Raw genomic sequence first — 24,585 nt, forward strand, 5'->3', positions numbered from 1 at the left:
GAGTCAATCCCACTATGCCACTGATGAAGATATTAGAGTACTGGTCCCCATACAGAGCCATGAGGGACACACCTTGTTACTAGTTGCCACTTGGACACTGAGCCATTGTCCATAACTCTCTGGACGTGGCCACACAGCCAGCACAGACTTGGGCTGGTTTGTCCTCCAGAGGGTAAGTTCAGCTGGTTGCACAGGTCCATAAAGCCAGGGCTGACACGCTGCCTGCCCACAGCCTCGCTGCAATTAAGGCTGAGGCTGACAAAGCAAGTGGAGCTGGCAGGGCTCCCGCACAGACCCCACACCCCAACCGCAACCGTCTACAAGAAGAAACACAGTCAGGCACAGATGAAACCTTCCAGAGCGAGTTTTAATCACGAATAGCACTCCAGCGTGTTCACACCTGCCCAAATCTTACCTCCACAGCATGCCAGGAACCATTACAAATCAGACAATCAGGTATAAATACAAATAGCATCTTCATAACATGCTATACTCTTTCCAAACAGAGGTCATTGCTTCCTGAGCCTGGTGTCTCAGTACCTAAACCCAGAGAAGAATCGGAGTATCACAGTTACAGGGCACCCACCAAAGAACAAGCTGCATCTATGCTGCTGGGTGGAAAAGTTGTTGGTTTGGGTTTTTTGGCAGGACGCATGAGGTTTTTGTTCAAAGTAGCATGCAGGGAGGAGAGTCTCGGGTTAACTAACAGCACAGGTGAACCTAAAGGTGCCACATAGAAGTAGTCAAGATTTCCAAAGGTCCTAAGAAATCAGTGGGGTTTTTTTTCCTCCCTTACGCTTTGCTACCTTGCTATGGGTTTAGATGCTGGCTTTAAGTTTGAAAATAACAGCCTTGGCCTTAAAACCCCTGATTTCAAAACAACTACTGCTCCAGCCATCCCCAAGCCAGGGAACAGGATGTTCACCAGCCTCTGAGCTGCCCAAGGCTGGACCTCAAGCAAGCGCCAGACAGCAGAGACTGCCCTTTTACACTGAGTTTACTGCAGAGTTTACACCGACTCCCGCTGAAGTGCACAGGACAGGCACCATCTTCTTGCAAGTGCCTGCAGGATCACTTGTTCCCCTGAAGAAAGGAGGGAAATGATGAACAGGGTGTTGAAAGCTCAGGTAAATACTCAAGGTCTTCAGCATTTGGGTTTGTTGGTTTTGTTTGGTTTTTTTTTTTAAATCAAGAGGTAGAACAGATACTTCATGCTCATGCTTGCTTTAACCATGATGCAACCACTGCATTACTCATCTTCAGGTGCCGCCTTCCAGAGGACACTGAGGTCTTTTCTTGTTGCTGCTAAGATTAGGGCAGCTCTTGGGGTTTGCCCTCTTGTACAAAGATATTTTGTACAAGATATTAAAAAAAAAAAACACCAACCCTGTTTGTGTTTGTTGCCTTCCCTTCTCTGCTGTTTCTTTATGCCAAGACTTGGGGAGCTGCACCAATGGCACAAATCTTTCCTTCATGCATAGAGGGGAAGGGTGGCTCCTCTCCACATCGTCCGGGGAAAGCAATGGCTGCTGGCATTACAAGGAGTTAATTCTTCAGCGCTGCGAGGCTTTCTTCCAATCATCAGCTTCAGCCACACCTTGTTTTTTCTGGACAAACTTCACATAGTTGGGGAAAAGCTGCTATGATCAAGCTCCCTGCTCACGAGCTGACCTTAAGAAGCCTGGCCAGCAGCAACCACCAGCGAGCAACTCGGGAGCAAGCCTGACTGTCCGTAAGATGATTTTCCTGGATGAAAGCAAAGTCCTGTTCTCATTTGGGCTTCTCTGAAGCAGCAGCATTAATTCAGACTGCTCCCTGTGCTTCTGGACCCATAGCAAAGCTGGCAGAGAAACCCACAGGACAGGGGAGGTGGCCCAAAATGCTCAACTGGGTTTGCAGTTTGGGGAGCCCAGGAAAGGGGATGGATGAAAGCAGGACTAACCTGGTGGGTTTGGGTTTGTTTGCATTGGATTTATGCCCTAATTTGACATTAGGATTAAAGGGTGAAGGAAGTCAAATAATAGCCAGAACATAAAAATAAAGCAGTGGGTGTAATCCAAGCAGAGTCAGTTGAGGAGTTTCACTTAATAATACCTCTGATTCAGAGAGCCTCCTTCATTCCCAGCAATCCCCAAACTCTTTAAAAACCCACAGGTCCTTCAGCTACCACTGAAACAGCAAAAGCACCCAGTCCCTATAATCTAAGAGTGAATTGGGTGCTTGGGATCTCCAAGTTTTTTAACCCATAACTGAGAGAAGGCAACCTTATGTGGCCAGAGGGTATATCACCCAGGTGAGATGCATAAACTTCCAGAAGATAAGGTCCTTGAGACCTTCTTTCTCATACACATAAGAAACAAACCACAATCACTGCAAAAATAACCGGAGGAGGGTAATACTGGAGGCAGCCACAACAGCCTTTCCCAACCCGTACCTGCAACATGATGGTGCAATGAGAGATGGATATGGCTTAATGGGATACAGAAAAGTATGCCCACAGCCTCTGGGATGTCTTGCAGGTGATCCTGAACCATCCATTTCCGTGGTTCATGTCAAGCAGGGCAGCGCAGTGCGACAGTTTAGCAGAAGCAGAGTGTTGGGGATGGCTCTTTGACAACCTGCCATGGCCTCTTGTGTTAGTAAGTGGAGCCACTCTCAGCAATTCATGGGCCAGGAGAGACCCTAATCCAAATCTGACCCTCAGTGTAGCCCTCACCCCCCCTGTTAGGGCAATGTTATCTCCAAAGCTTCTAATTATAATCTTAATTTGAGATGGCTGCAGTGATTCCCAGCTCTCCAGACTATACTTGCAGTAAGGATGATGATGCTACTCATGCAGTAACAGCCAACTGCCACAAAAATTGCAGTCTGAGATATTAAGGTAAGCAAAACATCACATCAGTTTAATTTGGCGTCTACTTCACCTTTACTCTGAGCTGTAAAACACAACGGCTCAGAAGATGCTACACAACCAGCTGAGAAATCCCTGCAGGATTAAAAGAACTGAGGGCTAGACAGGGTGGATAAAAGATCAAAAAGAATATAAACCTCAGTTTTCACTTGCAGTTTAGAAACTCAGAGATGCACAAGTAAACACCTGTTGGGTCACCAACAGCCATGGCATGATCGGGCCACCTGCCTTAGAACCACAGCACACCAGGAAACAACTTGGGTGTCGTTTTCTAGTTTGTTGGCTCTCAAAGGACTATCCTGGAACACCTCTCCCTCCAGACATGGCTGTAACAAGTGGATGTCTTAAGAAAACTGCTACTCAATGAGTCTGGCTATTGCCACCAAATAAGAGGTGCTTAGCTCTCTCAGTAAGCCCCTCCTGGATGCTGCATTGATCAGCAGAACCTCTAAAAAGACATTAAAAAATAAAAACAACAAAACTTTCAGACCTACCAGAAAGGTGATTTAAAAGAGAGGGAAAAAATAAAGATGACATAAATAGGAACTTGTAATTTTATTCTCGGTTGTTCAAGGAATCTTTAGCTTTTACATTGGAAACTTGGACTTACCCGCTTCATTATTTCATCAGCTTAGGCAATGTTAAAAAAAGCAACCTAACAAGGGATTTGAGTTGGAACCAACAGGGAAGGTTTTCACCCCAGATTACCAAAAGGTACACTTTCCTAATACATGTTTGTCTGTAAGGACATGCATGTTGGGCAGAAGAAGCTTTTCTTGAAAGATACAAAACCTTTATCCTATCAATCTGGCAATAAACACTTCTAGGGCTTCCCTGAGCTTCTCAGCAACTTCACATTTCTGATACATTAAAGACAAAAAACAGAATTATAAACAGACAATTACGCAAAGAGCAGGATCTCAAACTTTTTTCTGTCCAGCTCTATATGACACGGCACAGCAAAATAAAACCACCAAAGGGGTGCAGAGGGAATGAACCTAACGGAAAATTAAAAAACAAAGTGATTTGCTGGTCACCATTAAAGTGCATTCAGTTCCACCTCAGCTCATCAACCCTGTGCTTATGCGATTTTCCCCTGTCCCTCCCAAGGCTGAGCCCCATCGTGCTGGCCAGGGGAGCGAGAGATCTTGAAAGAGATTGCTTACTTTTAATCATTAATTCACAGCATGAAGAATGTTGAGAGCCCTGAGTTAGCTTGATGCCACATTAGACAGCGGATTTCGTGACATCTGCTGTCATTCAGAGGAGAAATTTATTCTCATCACAGTGCTAAGACTTGCCACGGGGGCACTGGGGAGCTCCATCCCCTTAGTACCATGTATCCTGTAGGTTACTGCCTTCAGACAACATGTAACATCTCATCTGGAGGGCAGACGACAATTTTGGCTCTGCTCATACAAGATTCAAATCACGGAAGGACAAAGCTGCAGTCACGCCAGCTGAAGCCGAAGGATTCAAGCACAACACTCAGCAGCACACGGCTCAGGGCTGCCTCCTGCTGCCAACCTCTGAAGAGGCTCCAGCACCGAGAGACAAACTCGGAGGGGGGGAAAATAAAAATAAAAATCTCAAAACCTAAGTCAGAACCCAGCCCTCCTATTGCCTTTCACGTGTGGGTATACACCACAGGGATCTGCTGCACCGCTACACAAGGAACATGCTCTCGCCGTACTTCAGGCACCATCGGGCAGCAGCTCTGCCACTTACTGCACAGAAAACCAACAGAGTGACCACAGTGGTTCAGAGCGAGTGGAAAAATATTGTTTGGGACCAGCCATCTGGAGGGAAGCATCCCTGGATGTGCAGAGAGACCTGCTTCCTGCTTGGGCTTGAAAATTAGACACGGTGACACCCTAGAGGAACACTACAGTAAGGACTGGCTCACCGTCAGCAAGGAAGGAGCATGGGCAAAGTCACCCCTGATCTGGCAGCAGTTTGTCCTCACCGCTGGCGTTGAGCCAAAGCCCACTGATGTTCATGGAAAGTCAGTAACCGGCTGCAGTACCTCTAATTAGTCCTGAGCTTACTGGAGACTTAATTTGCCTCCAGCTAGAGCACACAGGTCTCTCAAACCTTGTCCCTTGGCATTAGGCAGTCGTCACCTGAGTTATTAACACCGAGGTGGGATCCAGCGCTCCCACTGCAGAAACACAGACGTCTGTATCTGAGGGTATCACCTCCAAATCCCTTTGCAGTCAGCGGAGAGAGGCGCTCCCAAGGCATTCTGTATCATCCCAGCACAGGCATCTAAAAGGGGACAGATGAATCATGCTCCAGAAGTATCTATTTCTCTTCACTGACTGCAAAGGGAGCCTGGCTAGATTATACGGAGATGCCTTAGGCTAGAGACATGTAAAATTAGGCAAAACTAATCCCACTCAAAGAGCGAGCACTATGGCCTCAAACACAGTGACAGTCTAACAGATCCAGCTTCAAGCCAGTGCTACACATCGTCTGAGCCTGTTTTTGCGCACGGAGAAGAGGAAGTGCTGCCTCATAAATACTATTTACACCAGTTTGCTGAAATTAAAATTAGTTTCTTGGGGGGAGGTAGAAGAGAAAGAGACAAGATACTTCATACTGCGGGAGCTTAAGATATCGTCCTTCCCAGCCACCTTTTCCCCATCAGTTGTAGGACAGGTACTGGATTAGTCGCGGAGGAATATTTAGCTTGGCAATCTTCTCCAGTGCTCGCTGCCCAGCAGCCTTCCTCACTGTAACTCTGCAGAGCTGTGACAAACTCAGAGGCGTTTCTAAAATGAGAAAAGAGGATCCAAAGTTAGGGCTGCAGCTCAGCGGACTGCTGACCTTCCCAGAGAGCACAGACCTCCTGTCGACATCTGGCATCGCCCCTGCCATGATCACAAGCCTGGCTCTGCTTCCAAGCGCTCAACCTCCCACAGCACCCAGGCCCAAGGAAGGCACTGCAGAGCCACAGGCATGCTCCCTCAAGGCTCATCCCAATGCAAATCCCACCAGAAATAGCATGGCTGCAGCATGCTTCTCCCAGCTCCCTTCCCCACCTGCATCCTCCAAAGGCTGACGGTGCCCAGCATGTCACCTGCTCCGATCCACTGGGGCCATGCAAGACTTTCAGATCTCCCTTAGTAATGCTGTATTAAGTCTCAGCAACATTGCATACAAGAACAAAAACTACTTCCAACACTTCCCTACCACTCCGTTCCTCCATCCGAGAGATGGAGACTCAGCACTCCGCTGAAAGCTCAAATAAAACTCCCCACAGCCCCTTCCAGGCAGCCCCGTCTGCAGCCCACAGCCTCAGCGCCACGTGTTGATGCTAGTGCATGGACGCAGAGTTACAGTCTGGCACACTGCCCTGGAAGGAGTCAGTCCTAAGAAGCTTCCATCCCTATACCCCCACAGCCTTGGCAATCACCAGCCTCCAAGGTCTGCATCTGTCCTGGATCTAGTCCTGAATGCAATGATACCAATTAAAAGAAAAATAATACTAAAGCTAGCACAATACTGTTACAACGGTCTGCGTTGAAAAGCAACTCGTGCAGTTCTGCTGGCCGGACTGAGGGGGCTGTAAACTCTGGCAAGATACAAGAAGTATTTATGGGCATGCAGGATTCAACCTCTTCAGCCAGCTCAGCTGCAGCCAGACCAGCACACTTCATGGCTCTCTAAAGAAAGAGAGCAATAAATAACCCAGAGGAGAGATTGCCACAGGGAAAGAAGTCAGAGGGAGAAGGGGCTATAAGGGGCTCCCCACCCAAAGGACCACAAAGCCAGAAAATACTTGATTTTTCTGTAAAAAAGACACTTTTCTTTCTATAAGGAAGAATTTTTTTACTGTGAGGGTGGTGAGGCACTGGCACAGGCTGCCCAGAGAAGCTGTGGCTGCTCCATCCCTGGAAGTGTTCAAGGGCAGGTTGGACGAGGCTTGGAGCAACCTGGTCTAGTGGAAGGTGTCCCTGTCCCTGGCAGGGGGGGTTGGAACACGGTGATCTTTAAGGTCCCTACCAACCCAAACCATCCTGTGATTCTGTGACTTTTAGGATCATCTAATGCTATGGTGTTGAGCAGCAGTCTGCAAAAGCTCAGAAAGGTCTGTGATTTACTCCTCTGAGCTCCACCAAGGGTAACCAAGATAAAGATTGATTTAAAGCCATTCTCAAACCTCAGTCAAATGTCTCCTCCAAAATTTGACAGCCAACACAGCTAAAGTTTAATGCTTTCCCTGCCCCAAATAAAATGAGTTTTCAGCTGGGTGATTTTCTTGACCTGACTTAATGCATCAAAGCATTAACGCTCATGCTGACACATGAGAGGGGCCTGAATTCAGTGAGGGCATGATTTGGACCATCTTTCCACTGTCATTCAACCACAATTAAGCAGAGTCAGTCTACGGTCAGCTGCTACACTTTGCCACCAAGAACTCTAAACCTTCACAGGAAGATGATCAGGGATCTACAAATCAAAGCTGACTGAGAATCACGATCTGGTGCAATGGAGCTGGCAGTGACTGAATTCCTGGGGCAGGGGATCATATCTCACTTACTTTCATAGTACTCAAAGCACTTTGCTGTGGGACTGCTGCTCCAGGTGTAATCCGATGGCTTCTTTCCTCGGTTGTCCCTTGCGTAAATGTTTCCTCCAAATTCAATCAGCATCTCCACCAGATCTACGTTTTTCACTTTTGCTGCATGGTGGAGGGCTGTCTCATGAAGTTTAGCAGCATTCACATTTGCCCCTGGGGACAGAGAGAAAACCAAACCTGTTCGTGAAAGCCTCACTTGACCCAAATGTAAGGAGCGGTTTGACTGGAGAAAAAAAATGCTGTTAAAACACACAGGACCAGCCAGAACAAGATCCGAACAGCACAAAGAGGAAACTAAACTACTGAACAAGTTATTGGTGCTGGCAACACATGAGTTTTCCTTTCTGGCTTTATGATTTCCTTGCAGAGAAATTATTTTAGTCCATGTTACCAGGTAAATAAGCTGCTGAGTGTGGAGTTCAGAATTGCTTCCTGAATCCGTGCTGTCCAAAGCCAGCAAAAAGCCATTCACAGTCATCCCAGTGGAGTATTCCCACAAACAGTGATGGCTTTGTTAAATATTTTAACAGAAATACTCCAGACTCATGAGAAACTGCAGCTCACCAGCAGACACTACTGCAGGATCAAGTTTTAGTTACAGATACTTTTACTAAGAAAGTTTGGGCTTTATAAGCTTACAGCAAAAGGTCCTTCTCATACCCCCACAACTGCTTCCATTTTACCAACTGACTTGTTAGCAGAGGTGAAATAAACCTCACTCAATTCAAACTATTGACTTTTAGGTATGTGTGGTCACACTGAACTCCCCTTACAGTTAAAGAGAAGAAACAGGCATTTCTGGGGAATCAATTGATGGGTGCCCAAGACAGGGAACCGGAGTGGCTGGAAACAAGCAAGCTTAGATGTGTAATTTTTAGACAAATGATGTTCAATGAAACAAATCCCCACCCCTGGGCCAAATCTCCTCCCAGTAAGCCCAAGCCACGACACGAAGTCCAACTCCAAATTCCCTCAAAGTTAGCAGCAAGAAAACTGGGATGTGAAACCTGGAGCACAGAACATTGACTTGAACATCCAGCAAACTCATCTGGGCATAACACCAACCAGATCTCCCTGAGGTATGAAGTGACTTCACCTCTGGTTTTCTGTACATCAAACCCTGACATCTCCCCCTAAAACCTACCCAAAACTGTATGGCTGCGCTACCAAAGCTGAATGCATGCTCACCAGCTGATACCACTTTGGAGAAGAAGCTGATACTTTGCTCTAAGGGGTTGAAAAATTCTGAATTTTATGAAAATAAGGGCATGAGAATGTGACTGAGAACATCACAAATGGGATATTGACAGTCATATGCTGAAAAAAATGCTTAAGCATTAAGCTTTGCTCAGGTAAAGGCAAAACATTTCACCTTTGTCATCTATATTATGCTGAGAGTGAATAAGCTCTTCATCAAGAATGCCACTGCAGAGCACCAAAGGAAATGCTGTGCACAGACACCACCATCTCCTGCCCACCCAGAAGCAAACCCTGTGGCTGCCATACCTGCCTTCAGCAGCAACTTTGCACAGTCCAGATGCTCCCTGGCACAGGCCACATGTAGGGGAGTCCCAAAATGGCAGTCGTGAGCCTCCAAGTTCGCGCCAACATCGATGAGGAGTTGCACGCACTCTGAGCTACCTTTAGAAAGGGAAGATCCAAGTCAAAACAAAGAATCCAGCTCAAATGGGAGCATACGGCAGGCTGGGATCAGCTTGACCCACAAACAGCCTGTTTAATATTTGGGGTGATGGCTGCAAAACAGAAGTGCTTGTGAGCCAACGCAATACACTGTAGGACAAAGACTGTGAGACCACAACACAAGAAATAAAGAGTCACACCGGCATGGCACTGAGACTAACATGTCTCACTGGGAATCAGGTCAAACGAACCTGAATTCCAGGGTCTGCACAAAATTGCCTGTTGTTTGTAGAGACGGTTGTATTGCTGATCCTGCCCTGGGTGGATCAGATCACCCTCAAGACCACTCCAGCTTTAAGTCTTCCAATGCTAACAATATGATTTAACAGAAAGTGGGCAGTCATCATCATCGAGCCTCAGGAAAAAAGTTTAACAAGGAAAAGCTAAGCAAGAGCTCACAGCTACGTATTTTAAGTCAAGCACCTGTTTGTCAAAAATGCTGTCTCCCATAGCCTTCATAGTCAAAGGGAAACTGTCCAGGACAGGGAGGAGAGAGGAGGTATTACATCTTACAAAGAGGAAACTGAGGCACAAAATCATTAAGGGATTTGGTCACAATCATCTAATGGGGACACTGCCACTCTCACATCCAGGCTTTCCTGCTGTTGCATCTGTGTATGCAGAAGTTCAGAGAAACAATCACATTTAAACACCCCTCTGCCACTCCTCCACCTCTGCTGCCATCACAGCCACCCCTGATGCTTGCTCCTGCTCTGTAACCCAGATCCAAAAGTCCAGAAGAGGCTTGAGTAAAGGCCAGAGGTAACAGAGAGTGGCTGGCATGTGCCAGCTGGGACATTATTTTGGCCCCTGCGGTTTTCTCTTATCCCCTGGACAGACCCTGCAGCTGGAAAAGGGTGAGTGAGGGACAAGGAGCACTACAGCACTGCCCAACAGTCCCTGGCACTTTCTTCCCACCCAACAGCCTCCTCCAGCAGCTTTGAACAACCACCTGATTAAGATGGTCTCATGCCTTAATCAGAGCAATTTATTCCATCTCAACTTGGACTAGAGGGAAAGGGTGCAAACTCCCCTCTGCTCACGACAGCAAAGCTACTTGTTTGCCTGAAGGTTTTTCTAATAGAGCACCAAGAAGCTGTCGTTTTATCTGCCTAAGATCTTATCTTGAGTCTGTCATATGGGATAAAAGCACCCAACACAATGGACAGCTTTATTCACCAGATACCACAGCACTCTGCATTCAGAATTCAACCAGGGATGTGCCCACTGATGTATCTGCAAGCTGTAATGGTCTGATGAGCAACAACAGCTTACAGTCAACTTAAGACACTTGGCAGCTGCTTTTTTTTTCCACCCGAGCCGCAAATAACCATGCAAAGAGCACACCAGCTTACCATTCATGCAGGCTTCATGGAGGGGAGATGCTGTGTAAAGGGGAGGATTCACCTTGGCACCGTGGGACAGCAGCACTTTCACACACTCTATGCTACCTGAGGCACAGGCATCGCAGAGCGGAGTGCTGCCATCGATATTCCTGGCATCCACCTTCAAGGCAGAAAAAAAGATGTTAGGTACCTGCAGGCTGCTGTGTGGCATTACCCTTTTGCCTATGTTCTCACTTCTTTTAACCCCAGAAATATTCTGAGCTAGGGAAAGAGTTGGTTGCTAACTGTCAGCAACATGGCTTGCGCTGTTCCCATCACTCTCAGGGCATGGATGCACATTAATGACACAAATTTAGGCTGCTACTTCCATTCTTAGATTTTTCTGCCCCTCTCCTGGCAGCTGAGTAACACGCTAACTCCTCATCTGCTTTAGTGCAAAGCCCAGCTTCATCGGCGGACTGAGTCAAGCTGTCTGACTTTAAAAACGAGTAGATATGGTGCTTAGGGACATTGTTTAGCGGTGGACTTGGCAGTCCTGGGTTAACGGTTGGACTTGATGATCTTAATGGTGTTTTCCAACGTAAATGACTCTATGACTCAATGCGAAGGACTAGGGAGCATACACGTGCTCCACTTCACCGGCTTTGCTCAGAGCACTGCTGTCTTCAGTGTGTGAGAAGGCACAAGCCCTTGAAGACAATTGTCACCAGCTACACCCAGAGATTCTGTTTGGCTGATTTTTGTTTCCGTTGTAAAAATTAAAGCAATAGAAGAAGAAATTAAAGAATAACTATAAATCTCCTCTGGAAGCTACATGACCCCTGCTATTCTTCTGACCCCTTGATTCATCCCAGTTAGCTTTAGGTATCTGAGTCATCTGAACTAGATTTTTAGTCACCCTGGGTTCTGCCAAGTCGGTGAAGAGAGAGAGGGCGAGACAGAAATACTCTCAGGCAGATGTTTACGTCACATCAAGCTCCAACACCCTCTGAAGAGGCCTGCCATCCTCTGCTGACTGTCAAGAAAGCCCAGGGTGATGAAGAACCTAGAGCTAGACAGGGAGAATTCAGATCCCAGGAATAAAATCAAGATGAAGTTCCCAGCTGGATCAGACCCAGATACACACCTGGGCCCCTGCAGCCAGCAGAAGCTTGACACACTGTGTTTGCCCCCGCAGGCTCGCCTCATGCAATGGGGTGATAGAGTCATAGGTGACTGCATTCACACAGGCTCCACTCTCTATCAGCTGCTGCAGCTGTAGGATCTCTCCCCGCCTGGCTGCTTCATGAACTGGCGTTCGATCAGCCCAGAAGCCTAGAGAGGAAAGAATAAATAAATAAGTAAATAAATAAAACCATACATGTGGAGCAAATGGATCTCATGCTGGAGAAAAGCAGACAGGGACCGTGGGCCAGCAGCTAGAAGAGAGAGCTGGGAACGAGGAGCTTATTCTGCACCATGCCCTCACTCAGCGTGTGTTTTTTTAATTGGGTGCTTAATGTTCGTAGGTTCCCGGTTGACCGTTGCCCTGTCAGGGACTGTTTGTATTGCTGGGCTCCCTTGCAGTTTCTGAAATGCTTTGCTGTAGTTGCTTGAAACTAAATCCTAGCACAAACCCCAGCAGCGTTCATTAGGTCCAGACTCATCCCAGTGAGCTCTTAACCATTTAGCGTTAAGGGCGCTGTCCCTTCTGGCTCCACCTGAAATCACTGGAAACAGGACATCTCCAGAGAGCAACTCAGCCCACCTAAAAAATATCTTCCCCAAAAGTCAGTGGAGCTTCAACAACTGCGTTTATAGCGTCGACACCTTCGCTGAGCATCTACAGCTGCACGGGGCAAGTCTGGGTTTTGCTTGCCAGCACTAACTGAGGATATCATCTCCTTTCAGGTGTTTTGCTTTCAAGGTAGGAACAAGTACAGAACAGCCCTGTGCATTTTCATGCAACTTTCAGCAAGATAAAGGCATCTTCTCCATAAAAATAAGTGCCTTGGTACCCTGCAAAAGCAGGGCTTATCGCAGCCATATGGTGCTGTTTGCATAAATGTTAATACTAAAAACCACCGGCAAACCAGACCTTGCAGTTACAGTTCCTCCCCTTTACACATCTCCGTAAGACCCCCATTTCAAGGCAAGCACTGACAGAGCAGAAGAAAAAGGGTGATTTGCCTTATTTCTGAAAAAAATAAACGCCTTGTCACATATTTCAGTTGGACTGACCATCTCTCTCTCCATCCCTAAATGCAACATTTTCTTTACCAGCATAAAGCAGCAAATGCCAACACAAGCTAGTGTTATGAAAGATGGAGCAGACCTGAAGAATAACGCAACACTGAGGTGTATAGTGGACTGAAACCACTCCTTGAAAGGGAATCACGAGTACTGGCATTTTCCCAGCGCACAGTTATAAGCAGGCTTTTTTGTTTGCTTCTTAGATCCTCATCCCCTTGGCCAATATCCCTGGGCAGGATCTTTTTTCCCCTCTCTGGAGCTTCTCCTGGTTTATGTCAGGAGAAGCAAGATGTCTGAGAATGAGGATGGAGCACTCAAATTGCCAGTCACCGAACAGCATCACTTTGTCACCACCAGGACTGAGGAGAAGAAGAAGCTCCAGCAGCATTTCACTAAGTGCTTATTTATACAGCCCAAAAACCCAAACCTGCACACTGCAGGCTCCTCAAATTTCTTCTCTCCTACTGCACAATTCCCTATGTGGCAGGCTGACATGAGAAATAACACCAGCAGTCCCCATAGATAGGGCTCCCACCTGGAGCCGTACGTGCGTTACGGGGCAGCTGGGGCCAGAGCTCCTACATCTGCGGCTCAGGACCTCTGGTTCAGCACTGCCAGCTGCAGCACCAGGCAGGGGGAGCACGGCCGGTCCCTGCTGCAGCTAGAGAGCATCCGTGCCAGGGGAACCAGCCGTGCAGCACCGCCTCACGCTCCCTACGGGCTCTCCTGCGGGTCCGTCCACGGGGCAAGCTGCCGGGCTGGGCCCGCTGCTCCAGCCGGCCGGGCCCCGTTCCCAGGGACAGGATTTCTCAGCGCTGTGCGAGCAGCTCCGTCACCTCCAGCGCTGCGGAGGGATGGCGGAGACAGGGCTCGGGCCCGGCGAGGTGCTGCGTAGCTCCCACCCGCCATCTCCCTCCGAGGAGGGGGCCGTGCCCTCTCGTCCTGCTCCCCAGCAGTGCCGCCGCCGCTCGCACACGTTCCCGGGGGAACGATGGGCATTCCCCACACCCAGAAGCGGGGGCTCTGCCAGCAGCATCCTCCCCTTCCTCGGGTGAAGCCACCCGCTCCCCGACCCATCCTGCGCACCCCAAAACCACCCTGCCCCCCCCCTCCCGAAACGCGGCGCTAACACCGGCCCCCGCCTCTCCCCGCGGCGGATCAACCCCACCGCGCCGCGCACACGGACCCCGCGGCCGCGCCCCACGCACTGATCTCGCCCCGCAGGGACCCGCCGCTGGCGGCGCTCTCCATGGCCCGGGCCGCCGGTCCGGCCGCCGCCGCTCCGCCTCCGGCACGGCACGGCCCCGCACGGCACGGCACGGCACGGCACGGCCCCGCACGGCACGGCACGGCACGGTACGGCACGGCACGGCACGGCCCCGGCCGCGGCGGCCGCCGGGACTTGTAGTGCCCGGGCGGGGCGAGCACTGGGGTGTGCGGGGAGGGGGTACTGGGGGCGGAGGGGGTCCTGAGGACACTGGGGTGTGCAGGGAGGGGGTCCCGGTGCGGGGATGCTGGGGGCACTGGTGTGTGCGGGGAGGGGGTCCTGGTGCGGGGGTACTGGGGGCACTGGTGTTTGCAAGGAGGGGCTACTGGAGGTAGAGACGGTACTAGGTGCACTGGTATGTGTAGGGAGGGGGTACTGGGGGCGCTGGGGGTCCTGGGAGCACTGATGTATGCAGGGAGGGGGGTTCTGGGGGCATGGCGGGGGGGACTGCTAGTACTGGTTTGGGGGGACGGGGTAGTGGAGGTACTGTTGTGTGTAGGGAGAGGGGACTAGAGGCACTGGTATATGTGGGAAGGGGTACATGGGGTACTGGGATGGAAGGGGGGCACTAGTGTGGAAGGAGGGGTGCTGGGGATACTGGTGTGGGTGGGGATTGGATACTGGGGGCACTGGTGTATGTGAGGAGGGAGTTCTGGGGGTACTGGTTTGTGTAGGGAGCAGGTACTGGGGACACTGCTCTATGGGGAGAATGGGTACTGGGAGCACTGATGTTTGGGGGGACTAGGGGCACTAGTATGTGAGGGCGAGGTTACTGGTGTGTGGTGGGAGGCATGTATTGGGAGCCTTTGGTGTGTGCAGAGGTGGTACTGGGGGACTGGTGTGTGTGGGCTGGTGGCACGTGGGGAAGGGGTACTGGTATATGTGGAGGAATGGTATTTGGGGGAACTGGGGTGTGGGAAGGGGTACTGGGGTCACTGGTGTGTGTGTGTAGGGAGGGGCTAGTGGTGGCACTGGTGCAAAGAGACTGGGGTGCTGACAGGGGGAAGGAGAGGCAACAGGGACCCATAAGACTGGTGTGGAATACAAGAAGATGCTGGACATGTGATCTGGGGACACAGGGTGTTTTGGGGAGAGGTAGGGCTGCGGGGCTGGTGCTTGTGGAGAGCTGGGGAAGGGGCTCAGTGTGGAGGGGAAGGACAGGCCATTCACACGGCTGTGGGATGGGGTGCAGGAGCTGGATGAGAATGTGTTTTGGGGAGCTGCTGTGGCAAAGAGAGGTTTGGGGTGTGCTGGAGCAGACTGGAGAGAGCACTGGGGCCTGTAGAACTGGGACAATGTGAGTACCAAAAATATGCCAAAAATGAAGCAGGACTCTTTTCCCTGGATCCCAGATGGCAGCAGAGTCCACTTAGGTCCCAGGGCTGAGTGAGCTGCTCTTCCAGAGTCACCAGGACCACAGCGAGTTCCTTGGCAATTATGTCATTGATGATATTACTTCCTGGAAATAACACGTCACACATGCAACATGGAACAGGGAGCCAGGCCTCCCAGCCACTCTGTAACAACTGGCATTTCTTTATTGAGCTCTCTGGTTTTGCTGGGTCATCCTGTCAATCGCTGCTCTGCAAAATTTATGAGTAGGTAAGACAGCTGAAACAGAAGCACAGAAAGGTGATTTGCCAAAGATGACAAAAAGAAGTCAGTGCAAGGCTGAAACTACAGCCTGAATGGCTTAATTCCCACTTGGTTCACCCAGGAGAGTGCAACCTTTTTCTACCACTTCACCTCCATCTATCCCAGATTTCTGCTCTCTCAGGGTAGGAGCTAGGGTAAGATGCATTCCTTAAAATCTTTATTTTAAAGCTTCTAAAATAACCATGCCCGCATGGAGGCAACAGCAGAACCTGCAGGGAACATCCACTTACCATGCTTGATCATGCCAATGAAACCATCAACAGCGCTGCTGGTGTCTCAGATATCCAGTCGTCATCACATCAGCTCACCTGCTGCAGAGGCATGCTCCAAGGCTCCAAGCACATCCCTTTCCTCAGCTCAGGAGGCCTACACAGCAACTCCCATCTCATCAACAAATTGCCGATTAGTTACCCAGGGTCACGGAGTGCGAGAGAAGCCACAGCAATCAAGCTGCAGGAGACCAGAGCCAAATATCAGCATACCACACTCAGAATATGAACATAAACATCACTGCCCTAAAATCTTGCACATTCTCCGATGTTTCTCCCATCTTACCACCTAGGACTAAAACCGCAGAGCCAGGTAATACACGTATTTCTTCTTCCACCTTTTCCTCCTCCTCTAATTACTAAGTCCTCTAATTACTACATCTAATTACTTATCTCTAAATTACTGACTGTTCTTTGTGTTAGAGATGTAGGAGAAATAACCCAGGCTGTACAGCAATCTGCCATTCATCCATGGGTTTTCTTTCCCTGTGTGCCAGGTTTTGCTTCCTGACCCACACTCACGTAGTCATATCCAGAAATACAAAGCATTTGCTGTCCTAATTCCCAACAGATTATTTAGATAGCTGATATTTATGAGGACTTTAAAAGAGGCCATGGTGCCTGTATGTTTGTTTTGCTTTGGCAAAACAATTTACCCAAAGAGAAACCAGACCTGTGGGCTGGTGTTTATGTGGGCAAGGAGTTAAATTTGGGTGCTAGTTTGAGAAACACGACTTGACTCTTCACTTCCTGAACTCTCAAAAAGGTACCATGCACCCAAAACACTGACGCCTTCAATTCGCTAGCCAAGCCAAGCTTTGTCAACAGCTGCTGGCAGCTTGGACAGCTGCCATGCGATAATGTTATTAACCTTTTCTCATTTACCTCCAAGTCTTGAAAGAGGAGGCATGTATCAGCTTTCCTGTGTGTCCTACTTTGATGGCATTCCCAGTCTTGCAGTCTTCCCCTGATGTCCTTCTCCAATTGCTGGAGTAAGCAAGCAAGGAGACATGTTAAATGGATTTATAAACAGAGACCCCCAAAAATCCCCTTCACCCCAAAAAGATTCTGCAGGATTCCTTCACTGCACGGCCCTGACATACACTTGCAATTCTGTTCATGTTTTTCATTTTGCCCACCTGCTTTGCATTTGTATGTGCACTTCTCAGGTGGTTGGGAGATATTCTCTAGGGTACACAGCCAGCTGAAGAACACCTGCTTCCCCCTTCCATCTACAGCAGAACAAAGGATGAAATAATATTTAAAAATTTTACATTTATATATATATATATAAAAAAAGGAAAATTCTATTGCTTCTTGCTATTCTGCAGTGACTACACTTTTAAAACAGAAATCTGCCCTGTGCTTATGCCCAACTTTGAGGGAAAAATCAATATTTTGCAGCAGTGGACATTTTTCTCCTGAAAACACTGATTTTGAAGAAAACCAATTTTCCATTGCAGGAAGATGAAATTAAATAAGTCCAGAGGGAAACTTCTGGTCAGCACAGTGGCAGACCTGCTGCCACTTTCAAGTAGTAAGAAAATCAAGCCTGTCTTGCACTAACTTCATAACAACTAAAATTGGTACACCCTGGTAACTGACAGAGTATGAGGATTAGCCCAGGATAGGACCTCTCAAAATGTGAGCTATTATCTTTTCTGTCCTTATGTTTCAGCCATTCATGCCAGCCTCAAAGGCAGGACAAGATAGCTGCGTAATTGGTTTCACATTTTCCAGGGTTTCCATTCCCTATTTAAAGTTGCAAAGAGTTGGCATGCCAGCACCATTAATAGAAACACAGGCAACAGGGCTGGAAGTGATCTCAGAAAACCACTTAAATTTTCTCACCTCTCACCCCAAAGTAGGACCAGGGATGAATATAGGAAGTGGATAAACTCATCTGCTTAGTGCCAGGTAGAGATGGAAATACTCTACGGGCCTGCACACAATGTCAGCTGCAGTTCAGACAGGGCTGGGGATTAATCAGCTTTTGATAACGGAACTATGACACAGGCAATAATATGAAGAGATAAATACAGTGCCTGCCTCAGTTTGATAAGATCAGGAGTAAATGTTCCTATTTCAAAGCATATTCCTATATACACAACACCTGAAAGAAGGCCACTAAGAAGGATGGCATTTTAACTTTCCCAAATTCCTTATCTGGCCTCCAGCAAAACACTCACTGCCTCAGTTTTCTCCTCTGTAAAATATGGATATTGCTGATTTATGAAATCTGCCTGATGGAGGAGTTTAAGCATCACAGAATGGGCTGATGTGGCTCAGGGCAGGAGAAACTATTCTAAGACCAGCCAGCACCTCTTCAGCCTCACCTGGCTCTTCTGTGGAGAGAATGTAGGATTAATAAATTATGATTCTATGATTACATGGAAGGAGATAGATTAGAGGTTGGAAATAGCACAGTCAAAGTGGGAAAGAAGCAGCTGTGGAGGAGGATCATGGATACAATCTAAATTTCCATCTATGAGAAAATAATTCACTGTAAATATCACTTAGCTGAACAGGATCGCTTGCCTGCATCTGCAGATAGTCTGAAATAAGACACAGTAAGGTACAACGAACTCCAGCCTCACACAAGCTGGTATCAGCTCTGAAGATAATAACACGGATTGCAAATGCTCCTTCTGTTTAATTACTACAGGACTGGTAACTGCAAGAGAAGAAAAAGGTACTCTGTTTAGGAGATCTGCACGATCTCAAACACACGGTCTCATTTTGCCATGGTCAAACAGTAACATTTTGGTTATAGAAAGAACTTGTATCTCCTGGCTCCATGCTTGTGCTCAGCAAGGAGTAATAATGTTTAGGCTCTATCTTCAGAGACTGTTGGATTTACAGTGCAAAAAATACAGAATAAACAGCACAGCTATTCACTTTTACAATTACCTCAACAATGATTTTTCAAAAATGTGAGGGAAATGGCAAAGGGACTTGAAAAAAAAAACAACCACTTGCTCACCACAGAAAATCCTCATCTGCACTTTGTCACTTTCTTGTCATCTTTGACTCATTTCCTGAGTGGTCCTAGTAGCTGCCTGTGCAGTGTGTGGGTTTACACCACTGTGAAAACACCATAAAACAAGCCGGGTTTTGCTAGAAGCAAAGAACCAAGTTGGTTGGTTAACAACTTTGATTCTGATTCCCCAGTGCTGCTAGAACTATTGCAATGTTTGTTATCACAACTTGAACAGAAAGCTGGTTTCTCAGGAAGTTGCAAGATGCCAAAATAGCCAAAAAACCAAACACAAGGATAAACCAAACCAGAAACCGAAAATATAAACTGTGCTTTACTGCAGGAGGTGTATACCGCATGAATACACCATGAGCAAGTACCAGAGTTCAATGGCAATGAAAATACAACACATTTTCCAACAAACACAAGCAGCATATCAGTCATGGGTACAATGTGATTTGGGATTTCCTCCAAGAGATGAAAGACTCTTGACATACCAGTAGGCTCTAAAAATGTGCTGGCCTATATAGATAAGCATATGCTGGGAAGGTAAGAAGGAAGATTTTGAGGGAAAAGACTCAATCAGCTATTTCTCTGGAAGGAATAATCCTCTGCATTTAATTTCAATCTGTGAGCCGCAATGTTGGAAAGCACATGATAAATGTTACAGTCATTCTCAGAGAAACCAGATATACGTACATCGTGCTGGAGGATTCCAACGTCTGGATGGAGATAGAGATGGTATTTGCTGTGGTATTTTTGAAGAATTTCCCCTATTGCTGAAAGACATGACAAAATCAAAGGTCTCAGGCAAAATTTGGTTCTCTTGCTGCAGATCCCAAAGTAATTATGGGAGTTTTGCTTGAGTCGAGTGAAGGATGGGGCAAGACAGCTTTATGGGAGATGACACACACCCTGAAAGTGTTGTAGAATAAAGTAGACCTTTGAGCATTTCATGCTTTTCTTTGCAGTTTGTTTTGACACTCCTTTACAGAAAATAGAGTAGAGCAGAAATGAGTGGGAGCAAACCTTTTTCTGTCCATCTGGATTAAATCAGAAGGGCTCAGACTTTGTGGTGGTGTGCAGCAGCCATTTCTGAGCTAGCTGCCTGCTCCCACCCCTTCTCAGGTGACACGACACCTTTAAAAAACACTCTGCAGTTTTTCTGGGCATACCAAACATAACGTCCTACCAAAGAGGTCAAACAAGCCTACAAGTTCTCTTTTCCCACTTTCCCTTTCAGTTAAGGTCCTGAGCCAACACTTCCCAAGCCAAATGGCTCTGAACTTGGTAATTTACCACAGCACATTAAAAGTTCCTCAAACAACAGATGCTGAGGCCTACCCGACCCTCCAGATTGGCCTCATGGTGCTGCATCTAGGGAAGCTTCTGGTTCAGGCTCATTTCTGTACAAAACCAGGCAATTTCTTGGGGCAGACTTGTACAAAAAAGATCAGTCAGGCACCGTCCTGCTTGGCTTCATTCCTGAAAGCACTGCCTGGGAAGGGAAACTTCATCCTGACATAAAACCATGCTAGGATCCTGCTGTGACAGATGCCCATCATGCCTCTTCTCCCTGCTGTAGCTCCTTGCCTGCAGTTCCTCTCAGTTTCTGCAGTTGCCCCTCTTGCCCCTGGACACATCTGTCCAAAGTCTCTGCAGCAGAGGAACACCAGGGTTTTCAGCACCCTCCCAAAAGGCACCTGTGATATTTTCATGTGCTTGCATTTTACCTTTTAGATCTGCTTTAATCTGTCCCAACAGCCATGCCAATGAAAGAACACTCACACTGGGCATCAGCAGTATCAGCCAGCCACGGGCTTCATGATTTGGCTCTGAGATCTATGCAAATGCAAACGTGTTCAGAATTACCTTGAGCCACTGGTGACCTCCTCCCATCTAGACTCCCTCTGCAGCAGTTAAGAGGATGGTTCACCAACTGGATGATCTCATGAGCAGAAGAGGAAGAGGGTCCTCTAGCAGATCACTGATTTTCTAGAAAACTGAAGAATCCAGTCTGTGAAACCACTACCTTGTTGTCACGTTGGGCTGAAACTGGATAATGGCTTCAAAAGTTAATAGAAGAGACACACAGACAGAAAGAGTATGATCACAAGCCTTGTTTCCTTAGGAAACCAAATGAAAACCACACCAATCTCTCATGCCACGTGTTATAAGGAAGTGGGAGAAAACCAAAGAGAAGCTCAGTGTTTCCACGTATTTCTTTGTCATCTGCTGTCCCATGATTCACACGTGGCAGGAAAAGGGGAGGGAGCCTGCAGGTCCTATGCCATTCAGTGTCTGCAGGCTGTGTTTGTACACTTCACACAGCACCTGGGACTCCTGACACTGCCCTACACAGTCAATAATGACCTCAAGCCTAACTATTTGCTTTATCGTTTTGTGTTGTCTTTCAGCAGGAGGACAGTGCCATTTTCAGGAATTGCTACTTAGGCCTCCCCGTTGCTTCATTTCATTGCTACTATTTTTTTTCACCGAGTGACTGACAGCATCTGCAGGCATCATTCATTTTTTTCTGAATAAAAGAGGAAATAGATCTTCAAATGACACTTCTTTATTTGAGACTTACAAGTATGCCAGAACTTTATGAGTCATTCTTTCAAAGAAGCCAAAATAGAGTATTGCCAGGAACTAGGTCCCCACCACAGTTAGATCATGAGCTTTTCTCTTGCACAGACTATATGTGCCACCACCCAAAAAGGCATGAGGCACCAAATAGCAACACAGAAAGTCCAGTTAGAAACAGTCTGACCTCCAGAGGTTCCAGTTACTCTCCCCAGCAAAACAATAACAAAATTCCCTCAAATTCCTTCTTTTTCTAATAGATGCAATGAGACTAGATCATTGAGAAAGGAGCTTTCACCAGAAATCCTATGTTTCCTCATCAAAAATAATTCCTTATGCTAAAATACTTGCTTTTCATTGCGGCAGTGGCTGAACAGTCACACTTGAGGTGGAAACCTGAGCACTCTGACTGCCAATCTGCTCTTCCTTGGCAACATGTGGAAGCTCAGAGCCCTTCTCATATCTCCTAGGCTGAGGCACACGTTTACATGGGGCTGCTCATCTCACACTGCCACAGGGCAACCGGGGACACTGACCTTCCAAAAATATTTCTGTCTCACCTCACCTGAGTACTACAGCACAGGAACATGGAAAGCCTTTTTTCTTACTCCCAGGCTAGCTGTGTTTAGGACCAGCAACACCAGCAAGAATTCCAGCCTTTGATATATCAGCAGGAGCTAGAAAAATCAGTGGATCTGGCAAATCAGAGATACGCTGCTATGTACTCAGAGTGCAAAACTGCTATCAACACTGTCTTTACTGACTGTAGGACACCAGAAAAATCACTTACTCTTCCCTGTGCCTTCATTTTTTCACTGGGCAGTAGCACTTCACACTCTGCTGCTCTGGTAGCAAATTCTTAGGATGGGTGAGATATCTGTAACGGCATGTTACTGACCTGCAGCATTGCTTTGGGTAATAAATGACTTACAAATCAGCTGAAACCTTGTTGCCTCATTTCCCTTTTTTTTTTTTTGTTTGTTTTTTGTTTTTGTTTGCCAGTCTTTCCTGTTAAGGCTATGAATACCCCAGCGTGCAAAAATACACCTGATTAGGTCAGGAGAGCTAAACCAGAGCCTGGGCGCTGGGGAGCTGAGTACAGAGACACCCAAATAGGCTGTGCAAACACCAGCAAGGACTGGGAATCAGTCCCTCTATAAATGTATTGGCTCAGCTGGGTGATCGCACAAGGTGTCTGGGGCACGCATCACAGTATGGACACAGCACCACAGAGGTCATTGCCAAAATCCCAGGTGGGTTCCTTGCCAAGCACACACCAGACTCATTGCTCAGCACAGCCAAACGCATGCCCATGCAACACAACCATTGACCCATCATGCAGCATGCTGTGTTCACAACAACCCCTTACATAAGAGGCTGGGCAAGCCCAGATCATCATGTTCCCTGCTCCAACATCTATTACAACATTGACTACTTGCTGCATTTGCAGCATCCCTGAGAGGCTGCTGAGCCTGGTGAACCCTAAAAATTATCATCCATTCCTACTGTACCATGTAGAGTCTGACAATACTGCAATGAGTGTCACATGCTGGTCTGAGACCGGAGCATGGTTCTGTTTGTATTCTCAGGAACAGAATCAAGACTCAAAACGGAGTCAAGAGCCAAGGAACTTTATTTGCCCAACAATAAATCTGCAAATGCAAAGGGAGAGAGAGAGATAAAGAGAGAGAAAAGAAGAAAAGAAAGAAGGAAAGAATGGAAAGAGTTCAGAGCGATAGCTACCACCCCAGAGCTCTGGCGTCCCGATAAGTTTGATTCATTTTTAAGTCTAGTGGGGGAACATTCCATCCCATGTTAGTTGGTTCTGTTTTTTATAGAGTTGTTACAAGCTGTTCTGCTCAACCACACCCCCCACCCAACATTGGTGTCCAACATTCCTCAGGGGCCTCCAGGCATCTTGACCCCCCTCACCTCAAGTCTGGGCACATGCACAGGGGTTTGGTTAAGTTTTGCAGGGTCAGCCTCCCCCGTTGCTCCATGGCATCACTCAGTTTTGGTGGCAGTGGTGTTATCTTCCTGCCTTAAATCTCTTCTGAGGCAGTGGTGTTATCTTCCTGCCTTAACAATGTATTCACTGTGGTGATGGCATGAGTTTAGCAATGTTGAGACAACACATCTGCTGTGGCAATGATGGGCCTCACCAGTGCAGTCTCTCACAAATGAGGCAACTCAGAACCATCAAAAGAGACCATATACCTCTTGGAGCAACATTAAAAGGATCTAGGGCACAGGTGGTGTTCTTTATGCTCCCAGTGAGAGGAAGTGGTTTAGGAAGGAGGAGACAAATTATAGGATTCACCTGACCAAGAGGGGCAAGATAGTTTTATCATAGAATTGTTTGGGTTGGAAGGGACCTTAAAGATCACCATGTTTCACTGCTGCTGCCATGGGCAGGGACACCTTCCAGTAGACCAGGCTACTCCGAGCCCCACCTTGAACAACAGGACAAGGGGGGATGGTTTTAAACTAAAAAAAAGGGTAGATTTAATTAGATATTAGGAAGAAATTCTTCACTATGAGGGTGGTGAGGCACTGGCATGGGTTGCCCAGAGCAGCTGTGGCTGCCCCATCCCTGGGGGTGCTCAAGGTCAGGTTGGATGGGGCTTGAAGCAACCTGGTCTAGTGGTTCACATGCAACTACTCAAGTGACATGTCTCCATGCTGGGCTGATCTAGACAGATTCCAGGTGGTAGATGGAAACTGGGCTATTTATCTACTTCTTCTGGTCAGAGATTTACCCCTCCACTCCTGGAGCAAATCCACAACCGGGCCAAACGCTTCCATGTTTTCAGCAGAGGAACAAAACATAGAATGTCTAGGGACACACATTCACATGACACAGGGCACTTTTTAACATCTTGGAGAAAGTCCTATTTAAAAGGGGTGACCAAGTAACCCCACTGCACAGGGGCTGCTGGTGTGAAGTGGGGCCAGGAGCCACTCCATGAGGGTCCCCGTGGGCACCCCACCCCACGGGAGGCAGCAGCAACAGGGACAGGCCAAGGAGGAGGCACTGAGGTAGGGGCCACTGAAA

The 24,585-nt window shown here is 47.7% G+C and overlaps 1 protein-coding gene and 2 long non-coding RNA genes across 5 annotated transcripts; all 3 read right to left on the reverse strand.

Annotated features, from left to right (window-relative positions):
- Nucleotides 1–348: 348 nt before the first annotated feature.
- Nucleotides 349–14,099, reverse strand: ASB13 (ankyrin repeat and SOCS box containing 13). Of its 2 annotated transcripts, none has more exons than XM_040595857.1 (6): nt 13,984–14,099; nt 11,670–11,857; nt 10,553–10,703; nt 9,003–9,137; nt 7,458–7,649; nt 349–5,685 (listed from the first exon to the last, which is right to left on the reverse strand). In XM_040595857.1, the coding sequence occupies exons 1-6, from the start codon at nt 14,024–14,026 to the stop codon at nt 5,558–5,560; spliced, it is 837 nt and encodes a 278-aa protein (XP_040451791.1). In that variant the 5' UTR covers nt 14,027–14,099; the 3' UTR covers nt 349–5,557. The 2 variants fall into 2 exon arrangements, with proteins under 2 accessions (XP_040451791.1, XP_040451790.1); XM_040595856.1 differs by having other exon boundaries at nt 7,454–7,649.
- Nucleotides 14,100–15,529: 1,430 nt separating this feature from the next.
- LOC121089075 lies at nt 15,530–17,209 on the reverse strand. Of its 2 annotated transcripts, XR_005828123.1 has the most exons (4): nt 17,107–17,209; nt 16,853–16,954; nt 15,929–16,148; nt 15,530–15,653 (listed from the first exon to the last, which is right to left on the reverse strand). It is a non-coding gene; the product is annotated as an uncharacterized LOC121089075 (long non-coding RNA). The 2 variants fall into 2 exon arrangements; XR_005828122.1 differs by having other exon boundaries at nt 15,530–16,148.
- An 85-nt stretch (nt 17,210–17,294) lies between these two features.
- Nucleotides 17,295–22,416, reverse strand: LOC121089076. Its single transcript, XR_005828124.1, has 3 exons — nt 20,817–22,416; nt 19,644–19,723; nt 17,295–18,641 (listed from the first exon to the last, which is right to left on the reverse strand). It is a non-coding gene; the product is annotated as an uncharacterized LOC121089076 (long non-coding RNA).
- Nucleotides 22,417–24,585: the final 2,169 nt, after the last annotated feature.

This window comes from Falco naumanni, chromosome 5 (genome assembly GCF_017639655.2).
Source record: "Falco naumanni isolate bFalNau1 chromosome 5, bFalNau1.pat, whole genome shotgun sequence".
Taxonomy (NCBI): domain Eukaryota; kingdom Metazoa; phylum Chordata; class Aves; order Falconiformes; family Falconidae; genus Falco; species Falco naumanni.

Excerpts from the sequence above, each read along its gene's own strand:
- ASB13 (XM_040595856.1), bottom strand. The coding sequence starts at position 14,026 with ATGGAGAGCGCCGCCAGCGGCGGGTCCCTGCGGGGCGAGATCA. Across the intron at positions 11,858-13,983 it reads GTCCCTGCGGGGCGAGATCA|GCTTCTGGGCTGATCGAACG; the intron begins GTGCGTGGGGCG and ends TTTCCTCTCTAG. Across the intron at positions 9,138-10,552 it reads CCATGAAGCCTGCATGAATG|GTAGCTCAGAGTGCGTGCAA; the intron begins GTAAGCTGGTGT and ends CCCTTTCTAAAG.